Here is an 11,583-nt window from a genome sequence, read left to right as displayed (position 1 = left end):
GCATTACCCTGTATGTTTTGGCCAAGTAGCCAATCAGGGGACGAGATTCAAAGGTAGCCGCGCCCCCAACCACAGTCATTGGATGGATTCGAATAGAAAAAGAAAATGACGTAGCCATTATCCGGCTGTCAATAGTAGGCAAGTCGACTTTTTCCATTTTTTACACCCTCTTGTCGGCAAAGTCACCACAAACGACATCTTCGCCGCTGTGTGTGTATTGCTAGAGTAGCGAGGAGTGTGAAACACTCCCCTATCTTTAAAACCCTCAATAAATACTTAAAATACAGAGGTTGGTTGTTCCAAACTGCTTCTGCATGTTAACAAAATCTAACTTTTTTCGGTGGTTCTTTTGGTGGAGGTTACCTAGCAACTAGACGGCGCCTGTACACTGCCGGCCGGGCTCCAGACGCTCAGCACGACCGCGTAGGCTACATTATTAATGATGCTACGGACACTAAACCTGCCCGAGAAGCCATATGTCAGGAAAGGGAGACACAGAAATGCTGCAGCTACATGCAAGATGACGTCAGGATCAAGAGGAAAGCCTGTGGGACGGTTTCACTCAACACCGATGTCGGAGTGAAGAAGAACCGGATCAGAACTCGAGTAAGTTACCGCCTTCCGTCACGATGTGAGGCAAAGCTTCACCTTTAGATAGTAGACACTGAAATGTGAAATTGCTTTTCCACAGTCAGAGCCTGCAGTAGCATGTTTCTTTGCACGCTCACCAACTTAGTACGCTTACTAAAGTAGTAATACAGTTTCGAGATACTTTTACTTAACTTACTTACGTATTTATTCTGCTATTTTTGCTCTCACTCCACTACAGTTCAATGAGGTATTATACCTATATACATTATTACTTCAATCCAGTATCTGACCCCTGTATTCATAGATTATTACTATAGGCTAAGAAATGTAATAAATTATGATGCAGTACCACACAGAATATTAAAAAAATTCCGTAAAATACTAAATAATATACTTTATGTATTTGTTTTGAATTGATACTTCCCTAAAATGCAGCACATATATATAATATTTATCTAATGTGTAATTACTACTCTTAAACCTTTTCCTACTACCACTGTTTCACACCTTTTCATCACTACATAACATCATCCACACAAACACCACACACACTTGTGTCACGCAAACCCCTGAGCGTTGAATGTTGAATAATTGACAGAAAGGCGCGTTTTGACCCAGTGTTGTCAGCTTACACGTTGTGTTGCTAAGTGATGAACAGGTGCTCCGTCCCCCTTTCTTACGAATTCTGTCTTGCCGCATGCAGGTGAAGACAAAGCATCCATGGAGGGAGACGCAGAGGATTCAGAAGAAGAATGCCGTGTGGAGGGCAGGCCAACTGTGCTTTGGCAGAAGTGCATTCAGCAGAGCATCTTTGTTGACCTAAGTGAGGATGAAAGTCTCCACCTCAGTGATTTGGAGAGTTCTTTAGCCTCATGTGTGTCCCAGACAGAGTCTGCTGCCTCCGAGCCAAGCATTCATCTCAGTGGTAAGTCCCAAAGTCAACGTCCTGTTGAACTGGCTTGATTTGGCTGTCCTGTACTATATATCAAACTGTCTAAATAATTTGTAAAGCTATAACACAAGAGCAGTTGGAATTTACAAATAAGACGCAGTCTCACAGATTCAGAACAGATCACAATTGCAGTCTTGGGTATGAAAATAGATTTGCTGATATGCAATTACATATGGGCAGTGTTAAAGAGTTTTGTTAACTTTGGGAAGGCTAAAAAGATGCATGTTATGTTCACTTTCGGTTGCATCAACATGCTAGAATCCTGGAATGTAAAAAAAAAAACATGTTTTCTTCTCAGATGCGCCCACAAAAAAAAGGTTTCTTAAATATATATATATATCTATATATATATAGATATATATATATATATATAGATATATATCTATATATATATATTGTAGGTTGTTACGCATGCACAATAAATCATTGTCAGTTGTTCATCACATGTCAAAGCCGCTCTCTGATTTAATATGTCATTTGCAGGGAGCATGGAGCTGTCGGCCTTAGATGATACCTCGTCAGCGTCCAGTATTGTCAACAGCAGTCAGAGTGACAGGATGGTAGAGAGCAAGACCAAGAGCAGCATATTGCATGTGTCCGCCCAAAGACCAAACACCATTCAAGATGAGACGCCCTTAAAAAACGAGGACTCAGGGCAACAAACGAGTGATGAGGATCAGGAGGACCTGCCTTTTGATGGTGACCTGGGAAGCCCCTACTTCAATCAAACAGCCAACTCTGAGGGCAAAATGAGCTCTGATGGAATAGAAACGGTTCATGCTGGTCCTGATGTCGCTGGTATGCTTGAATGTAAGACAAGAGATAAAGATGATATTGTCAAACGCTTGGTTTCTGTTGAGCGTTATGCTGAGAAACCAGCGGCCTCGTCACAAGCGGATGCCAACGCCAACCTTGTTGATGCTTCCAAGCCAAGGGAGGTTGCCCAATCGAGTCCTCGTCCTTCAGGCATTGACCAGTTGTTACTGCGACACTTCTCCCGGGAGGAGCTGCTTCAGCCCTGCAGGCTGATCGAGGCGGAGACCCTGCCAGAGGTGTCCCTCCTGGAGAGCGTGGACGACACTGTTTTTAGCGGGGCTCCAACACACATCAGCACAACAATGAGCGGCCACCTGTCGGGCAGCTCTCCTTGTAATTCTGAGATGAATCAGAGCGTGTGCTCTGACAGGACTGGTGGGAAAAGGACACGTTTAGAGGAAGAAGCAGAAAGGGACATCCCCGCTGTCCCCTCTGCTGATTCTGACAGCATTTCATCGAGCTCTGCAAGTATCCATTCAGAACAGTGCAGCGGGGATGCAAGTGCTTTGTATGAAGAGCAGCAGGAAAAGGCCACAGTGGGTGAACAGGATCTAAAATTCCCACTTGTGCGCACCAGGTCCTTCAGTGAGATGAAGTACGGTCAAGGCCAAGTCCATTACCGGCTACCTGACTTCTCCAAGGTTTCCCCCAAGGTGAAAATCCCCAAAACACCAAATGGACCAGCCAGGTCTGTTCCTCAGAGCCCCCGGACCATGCACAGAGCCCAGTCCTCCCCGGGGGTGCTCGAGGTGATCAACAGAGTCCTGGAGGATTCGGTGCAGCCTTCAGTGAAGCCCTATGTCTTCAAAGACGAGGACAAGCGGTCTCCTCCAGCACTGGTGCATCACCTGCAGGTAGAAAACATACTACCGACAGTTTTTTGTTTTCCTTCGCTTGTATCTTCCAAACAATCACGTAATCAAATGCTGCGCACTGTAGATACGACTAACATGTGTCTCATTCTTCCTTAGGCTAAATATGATAAATTACTAACTAAATATGCTGAGGCTGAGAATCGTATCGATCAAATGAGAATAGGAAACAACGTAAGTAAAGAGGTAATTTCAGTCATATTTTTAATGCATGTTTAAGTTTATAAATGTCCTTCCACAGGCTCCACCCTCCTCAGAAGCAATGCCTTATTTAAATGGTGATGATGATCAGGATAACTTAGTAGAGGGAAGCCATCTTGGATCCGTGGCGCGTCACCTTCCCCCATCAGGTACGTCTCTGTGTCCGACATCTGATATTATGACAGGTCGGCGCTTTGCTTCGCTACCTACGTTTCCATAGAGACCAATGGGGTCAGATGACAACTCTTCTAGTTTGACAGGCCGGTTGTCTTTGCTTTTGGAGAATGTTAATTAAGCAGCGTTCAGCTTGTATCACTTCAGCCTTGCTTTGTTTTCAGAAAACTTTGGCGAGAAACAGGAAACAGTCCCACAGATCAACAATCCGGTGATGAACACAACACCCTGCTGCCAGCCTGAGGAGGGTCCCAGTGATGGTGAACGAATGACCACAGAGCTGAAAGACGTCATCAGCCAGTTCACGCAGAAGGTGCGTTTGAAGATGTGCCACGATGCTGGCGTTGAATGTAAAAAAAAAACATTCATAGACCTTCTTCCATCCAGGTGGAAGGATTTCAATTAAGTGTGAGCATTATGTCGGTGAGCACAGCAGAGCAGCAAGTTGTGAGTATCGTTATCCGATTTGAAGTTCTTTACGCATAACATGGAAATACAGGACATTAGCATTTTGTGTTTTTTAGGTGCAAAATAATTTCCATCTTTATCTTTTGCATGTCAATTATCTTCCATTGTCAGATGTTGAGGAGCATTTTGGAGGCTCAGGACCAACTGGAAAGAGAGTACATCAGTAAGAAGGAAGAGCACAGAGCTCTGGAGATGCAAAGCTACAAGGGCCTGTCCAGGAAAACCGGCATCTTTGACCCAAACAGGTTTAAGGGATTTCACCATTTCACCAGTGTGAATGTGTCAGGGCCATGTTGTATGTCACAATCGGAAGTTGTGGGGGATGTGAGCGTGTTTATACTGGTGTCGCATTGTATTACTTAACTGGTATACGAATTAGTGCAGGTAATGCAGACCTCCATAGGAAAGTGGACATAATTATGTAGGAAAAATACAATTTTCATACATATTATACAGTGCATATGTAAATACATATTCATACAGTCATTTTTAAAATGCTGCATCATATGTTTTTAATTCGTTATTGAAATCGCATATGAATGTAAAAAATAGTTTGAAAGAGAGCCTTGAGAAGAGAGTACATTCGTGATAAGGTAAGGTAAGAAGTGTGTGTGTATGTTTAACTGCGTGCAGGCTGGTGGAGGGAGACATATTCAGGATAGGGATGCAACTTGAGGACATAAAGGAGATGATTGACAGAAATGTGTGTGAGCAGATTTCTCCACCCCATTCATCCTCCACTCCCACACCCATGAAAGAGATGCTGCAAATGAAGCCCTATCCTCTCCGCATGCCCACACCCTCACCTCCACCATCCCTGCACGAGGTAACCAACTCACAGACGTTCTGCCTCATCATAGGTTGTTAACGCTTCAAACATTCACCCTAAATCTTTGTTTGTCTTATTCTGCCTTTTTACATGGAATATTCAGATCCCGAGTGGGGGAGCAAACAATGGAGGGGAGGTTTAAATCTTCACAAATATTATCTTTGACCTGCTCCCACAATGTTTTTACCTTCAAGTCCCATTGAGGCACTATATCTTATATCCTATATCTGTTTTACAAAATAAAGCCTCCAACTCTCACTGTGGGTTGAAATAAAACTAGGGGTCGAACTAGTGTTTCAAATTAAAAGCAAGCAATGCTGTTTAGTGTCATCTTTTAAAAATAAATACACCTAAATAAATATTAGTATTACTTCTTTTTGACATTCCAACAAGGTAGAACCATTCCCCCCTTTTAAACTATTCCTATTCTTCACCTCCATCTAACACATTTTAGCTAGTAACTCAGTGTCGTGTCAGTTTTTCAACAAACCTTTAAACATTCCACATATTTCATGCATCAATCTTGTAATCTCACTTTTAAAGCCATGAATTCAGCACAGGCTCAGCTCTGCATCATTCATCCTTTTCTAGTACATAATCCAGGCTGTGTGCAGCCTGCTCTGTGCTGACGAGTAGAAGCCTCCACACCTTGCACATTGAAATGTGATCAATTCTCTCTAAGAAGAAATGCTGGGTGTGTGTCTGTGTAAGATTACACTCCGCGCAGATTATCTGAATGGGTCTAATTTGTCAGGGGCCAAGTGCAGCTTTTTCCATCGTGGGTAATAAGATGGAGGCACAAAAAGAAGCGGAAGTCGAGGAAGCCATTGAGGTCCATGTAGATTCTTTCCTGGAAAGTCACAGCTACTGCCATTCAAGGTACTTATTATATTTCTAATAACAATGTTATGATATCGTGAATAATATACTGAACAGGCACTTGAGGTTACACAGCATTTATCAGTGTCATTATTTTGTATACCTATTGATGTTTTGAGTAGTGCTCGTGCTGAAATAGCAGGCATGCTCTCAGCCTTACCGTGGGGGGGGGGGTTGTTAGTGTTTCAAGTGCAGTGTTGGGGTCAGGTTCCACGAGTGTGTGTGACTGCAGGTTTTTTTTCTCTGTCCTGCTTCAGGAGCTCGCCGGGCTCTCTGGAAGGTGATGATCAGAGGATCTCCGTCTCGTCAGAGTTGACACATCGAAGCAACATCTTAGCAAACCTGAGCGGAAGCAACTTATCCTCAAGAGAGAGGACGCGCGACAGGTAGTGTGATATTGAAGTCTATCTGACAGAATAAAAGTGCTGTGACTGACTGTTGCGCTTCCTCTACACTGGTTTGGTCTTAAATAATGTATGACTCATTAAAGTAATCCATCTTGTAATTTTTCACTGAATTAACAAGCTACGTTTGCATAGTGCAGAGTATGTATTCTTGTATTGTCAATATAGAAATAGGGAACATCTACTGTACTCTGCCAAGAATAGTTTACATGCAATGCTTTCCATGTCATACTGCTTAAGTATTACTTCCCTAAAGTCTCACCCTTCCCCAAGTGTCCTGAACCCGCTTGGTGACTGTGACCCGCGTGAGTGCGTGAGTCTGGCTGTGGAGGTCTCGACTTCAGCTAATGCACCCAGAGACTCAGAACGCCACGTTCCCTTAGATCCTCCTCTCAACACCTCATCTGTTTCACAGGTCTGTTCCAGACATATTGGCCTGATGTTTGTGGATTCTTCTTTTAACAGTTGTTGTTTCTTTTGTGGTGCAGAGGATTATAAGTCCAGAAACCGACAGTGGCTTTGGGAGCTCCTACTTGAACCAATCGCCCTCTGGACCGTTTCAACCAAATCTGCTCACAGAAAGGTACCACGCTTTATACACAGCAAGAATACAACAATTTTCTGTAACAATAGTGAATGAAATGAGCTCCTGTTGGTCCCCCCTATCCACAGTGGACGGCCCCAGGATGTTGGTTTAAGTAGCTTAGACAGTGAAGGCTCCTTCTCCAACCTGCAGACAGCCATCCAGACAGCCTCACTCTCCAGCCAGCGATGGGCCAGTCCTCACCCGTCTGTCCAAACACAATCCTGTGGTGTAGCAGCAGCAGCGGCGGTGGAGCGGTGGGTGGAGAGCACCACGAAGGAGCCTTCGATCGGGCTGCAGGGTGAGCAAATCTGGCCGCATACGGAAGTTCTCTTTTCATCTCGTCTTATCCGGTGATCACCGCAATGACGAACATTTCTGAACGACCGATCAAAACAGCACCTGAACGCAGCCTGGCCGCCCGGCTCCATCGCCACGTGTCTGAGCCTGTGCTCATCACTGCCATGGATTCAGAAGAGAGAGGCAGCCCCCCGTACTCCTGCTCATGTAATAGGTAGGTACGCTGAGGAGCTGTTAGCAACCTCAGAAAACTGGAACGCTGCGTTATGTTCAGTTTTGAGTGAAACCAAAACGCAGCACACAGACTCTGAAAGCAGGGTAAAGGGTTTATTGCAAACGACATAACGGATTAAGGGCGGGGGCAGAAGTGTTCTTGTGTGCTAGAGAGTGCAGGCGGGAGACTAAAAACAGAGCAGTCAGCAGAAATTCATCCCAGTTTAAGCTCAGAGATTTCTGGCTTGAGAACATGGATCAACAAGGTCTAGTCAAAGGTGTGAGCATCGCCCTGGTTGTTATGCTGCAGCAGTTCATCAGATGGTTGGACTCGCACTCACTCACAGACACCTATTCCCACGGTGAACATCTGTATCACTGTATGTGTTTTCATGTGTGCGTTTAGTGAGGCCATCCTAGCTTTGCAGTCAGAGGTAACTCGGCTGAAGAAAGACCTCGAGGAGGGCTTGGTTCAGCTGCCTCACCTAGCACACAAGATGGACTTTCTCACCTCCAAATACAGACGGAATCGTCAGGAGCGCAGGTCTGAAAAGACCCACCACGGACAAGACTACAGCAGGTAGGGCTGAGTGGACAGATTTAGAATACAACATTTGGCTGATATTTAGCTTCATCAAATGTTGACAACTTGAAAAACGTGCATGCAGTGAAAAGTTTCCATGAGGTGTACAGAAAGTCCTGTTGTGTTCTTACCATTTATTCATTACACATTATACAGTCATTATTTTGACCCTTTTGGTCCAAACGTCTAGTGTGTGGAAGCCATCACTGAGTATCACTCAGAATGTGAGCAGTTGCAGTCAGATGAGGATAGAGGACTGGATCTCCTCCGACATGGACAAAGGTTGGACCACAAAAGTCTGACCAGCACATTACAGGAATCTCTAAGTGGGTCTCAACATGTGTGTTTGTATATTTTTTCCATCGCCCACCATGGTTTTGATCATCTGCTCTCCAGGTACAGACAGAAGTGACACAGCTGGCTCTGAGATCATGTTGGAGATCCCTGGTTCAGCTGCAGAGAGCATTAGAGGCCGTGTGCCCTCCGCGCACGAGTCTCAATACAAGCTTCACGAGGCGCTGCAGTCAAACCGAGGTCAGAGCCACAGCTGGGTTTCACAGTTCAGTTCGTACCCCATTTGCTTCTGTATTTCTTATTATTTATGTCACTTACACAGGGATGTTATTTCCACTATTGTATGTTATGCTCTTTCAGGGTCGGAGGGAAGCGGCTTATCGGGTGTCACTCGTTCCATTTTAAAAGGAGGGAAGACTTCTGACAGATATGCTCAGCCAAAAAGTAACTGATTTAATGCTTATCACGTCAACATGTCCTGTCATTGTGTTTAATAATAAAATTATATATATATATACACTAATAGTATTGTGTTGTTTATACAATGTAATGCTTCATATGTTTCTGTGATCAACAGCTGCCGTGGACAGTTTTTACTCCAAAGAGAGGTGGTCTCCTTTCACCTCTCCATCGCTTCAGAAGCCCCTTCTCCAGGTGGCCTATGGCTCCTCCAGCAGCCTGCCTGCAAGGTAAACATGTGTCACATAAACACACTTCTTTACCTAAACCCTATTTAGTGGTCTGCATAATGTTATTAGATGTTATAGTTATAGTTCAAGTGGAAAATCTGTCCTGAAATCCAGCTATAAAGTGAAGGAGCCGTCTGCGCGGCCCATGTCCAGTCACAGAAAGCGCTCCACCCAGTCCGACACGGCGCTCCTCCCCAGCAACGTGTACTTTCAGCGGACGCCGTCTCCGTCATCACTGCCCTCAAAGACCGGCAGCAGGCCAGGCAGACGCAGAGGGACCACGGTGAGATGTTTCATCTCTTCACCACCTGAAATGTTAGAGATCCTCCCCGTGTGCAAGGCATTTGTTGACAGCGAGCTCAAGTTTCAAGAAAGTTTGCTAACTGTTTTTTAGGAGGTGGAAATGAACAGGACTCTGGACCGGGCCATTGAGGTGGCCCGCAGCATGAAGAGGACCACAGACCAAATGGCCAGGAGACTGTCAGCTGACCTGGCTGAGGCTCATTGTCACAGCAGAGTGCACAGCGTGCATCCGCAAGGGGGCAGGAAACCCCATTATAACAAGCAGACTGCAGATCAGTTTACTCTGTAATCAGGATCTGCCAGTCACTGTGATGCCGGATGCCTGTGCAGCATATTTGTTTGTAGAATTATTCTTTAAAAATCTCTTTATGTAAATTGGTTTTGCTTTTTACCTGTCTGTTTATAATTAAAGTCTGAAATCAAGTATAGGGCATTTTGATTTTTTTTTTAATGAATAATGAAAGAAAAATAAAAGCATGTTGATGTACAGCAATTCTGAGTATCTTAAAAAGGAAAAAATTCATGCTTAATGAAATCATCTCACCGCATGTACCTTATATCCATTAATATGAATTTACTGTTTTTGTCAGGAGGGACACTTTGAAACAGTTGTGACGTCGACTGACCTTAGTGGGCAACATCAGTCCCAGTACAAGCGTTGACTCAGCCAATAAAGCAATGAAAATAAACTATCTCTTGTCACCTTTTTGAGCTATCCAATAGACACAAGCAGCCACATGGTAAATAGATCAAACTAGATCATATTAAAAGTATGTCAGGTTTGTAATATCACATTTCAGGAAAATCCCACTTCGCCTTTAGTTCTAATCAGTCTCAACTTTTGTCCTTTTCTCTAAAATGCTCCTCTGGCACCAGTTTGAGTTTTGCTGTGGTTCTAGGGGGGTATCAGGGAAATATCATTCCTTCATACAGTCCTCAGGATTTGTTCTGTGAAAGGATTGTGTATTAAAAAACTAACTTTGGAGGAAACTTACTGGATTTGAATCACTCGGGCTGCCGAAACTTCCTATCAACACCAGATAACTAATGAAATATGCAGTACATTACATGGAAAGATAACAATCCTTTGACAATGTACATATCAAAACATACATATTTTAATTGGACACCAATTTGAAAAATGTGATCCAATGCAGATCGTCAAATCGGGTTCTAAATGGTCAGTGATTCAATTAGTCAACCATTATTTGTAACATTTACCTCATATTGACATACAAGTATTACGGCTGTACAAAACAATTGCACTTTGTTCTTTAAACTCTGTAAAAGCGGTGATTATCTCACTTGTGAGGAGTTGAATTTGATCAGCTCCCTCCTTCGGCTTTCATTCACAAAAGAGATCACCTGGTCCTCTGGGATGGCTGCAGCACATCTTCATAATACACACCTGACGCTGATACTAGGCCACCGGCAAAAAAACAAACAGCTATTACAATAACCTTGCCTCGCCTTTTGTCCCCTTAACTTGGACTCTATGTCGTGCAGAACTGTACAGCATAAAGCTCCACGGAGTAGGACGTTACCAAATGCATGCTTGTGTTGTTTGTTCAATTTTAGGCTGCCTTAAAAACATCTGTCCGGGGACAGCAGATGTAAATTTGCCTCTCTGGCTAACTCTGGCTCACTTACAGTGTCCCTGCAAAATAAAGAATAAAAAATGAATAAATATATGCCAGCTTCTTTATATTAGTTAGTTTTGTATGTCAATGCGTGTCAATGCTGAGGTGAAAGGGACAAATGACCGGAGTTGAGAAATCTGTTAGAAAAAGATGAATCATGTATCTTATAAACAAATTGTAATAATAATAATTGTAATAAATTGTACATTGTAGGGAACAGAAGTTTCTGTCTTCCCTTGAAAATACGCTTTATTAACACATTAACAGTACAAAATACTGTTGCTGATAGATTTGTGTAGAGAAACTGAGAACACAATGATTAACCTTTTAGAAAGAGGTTTCGTCCGCCACAAGATACTCTGGAGAGATCAAACATTGTTTTAATGAAACCTTCAGACCGCCCAAGTTTCTTTTCAGACACAGAAATAGGTCATCGATTGTATCAAATGATCTTTTGTCAAAAAAGGTCTAGTGTAAGTTTCTCAACTGAGAGATGAGAGGAGTTTGTTCCGGGGTTGCAGAACCTTTCAAGACAACAATCAATTTGCACCATTTGAGACAAAACAAAACAGTTTGCAACACAGTTCATTTTTGTTATCTCCATCGTCACGTAGGAAGGTGGAGGGCTCTCCTCTCACTCCGCCAGGACACCCCGCGGGGAGGAGTTACTGCCTTCCGGCTCTTTGGTATTTGCTGGAACAATACAGCACCTGTCGTTTCACCCGAGAGAGGGAGGGACACAGAACAAAAAAGAACTTTGGCTGCTTCCCTGTAGTCATTCGGAGAAACGGC

General features: G+C 43.7%; 1 protein-coding gene across 1 annotated transcript; it reads left to right on the top strand.

Moving 5' to 3' along the window:
* Positions 1 to 11: 11 nt before the first annotated feature.
* Positions 12 to 9,826, top strand: LOC119209738 (microtubule organization protein AKNA-like). Its single transcript, XM_037459263.2, has 22 exons — positions 12 to 606; positions 1,295 to 1,516; positions 2,027 to 3,213; positions 3,331 to 3,405; positions 3,473 to 3,581; positions 3,771 to 3,919; positions 3,994 to 4,053; positions 4,186 to 4,319; positions 4,708 to 4,900; positions 5,658 to 5,782; positions 6,040 to 6,168; positions 6,460 to 6,601; positions 6,675 to 6,769; positions 6,859 to 7,070; positions 7,169 to 7,283; positions 7,689 to 7,862; positions 8,056 to 8,147; positions 8,262 to 8,399; positions 8,520 to 8,603; positions 8,737 to 8,848; positions 8,963 to 9,131; positions 9,243 to 9,826. Exons 2-22 carry the CDS (start codon positions 1,312 to 1,314, stop codon positions 9,438 to 9,440), a joined length of 3,897 nt encoding a protein of 1,298 aa, XP_037315160.2. The 5' UTR covers positions 12 to 606; positions 1,295 to 1,311; the 3' UTR covers positions 9,441 to 9,826.
* Positions 9,827 to 11,583: the final 1,757 nt, after the last annotated feature.

This window comes from Pungitius pungitius, chromosome 15, assembly GCF_949316345.1.
Source record: "Pungitius pungitius chromosome 15, fPunPun2.1, whole genome shotgun sequence".
NCBI lineage: Eukaryota > Metazoa > Chordata > Actinopteri > Perciformes > Gasterosteidae > Pungitius > Pungitius pungitius.
Note: the sequence above shows the minus strand (reverse complement) of the source record. Positions and strands in the feature narration are given on the sequence as shown.

Excerpts from the sequence above, each read along its gene's own strand:
- LOC119209738 (XM_037459263.2), top strand. The coding sequence starts at position 1,312 with ATGGAGGGAGACGCAGAGGATTCAGAAGAAGAATGCCGTGTGGAGGGC. Across the intron at positions 3,214-3,330 it reads CACTGGTGCATCACCTGCAG|GCTAAATATGATAAATTACT; the intron begins GTAGAAAACATA and ends ATTCTTCCTTAG. Across the intron at positions 4,901-5,657 it reads CTCCACCATCCCTGCACGAG|GGGCCAAGTGCAGCTTTTTC; the intron begins GTAACCAACTCA and ends CTAATTTGTCAG.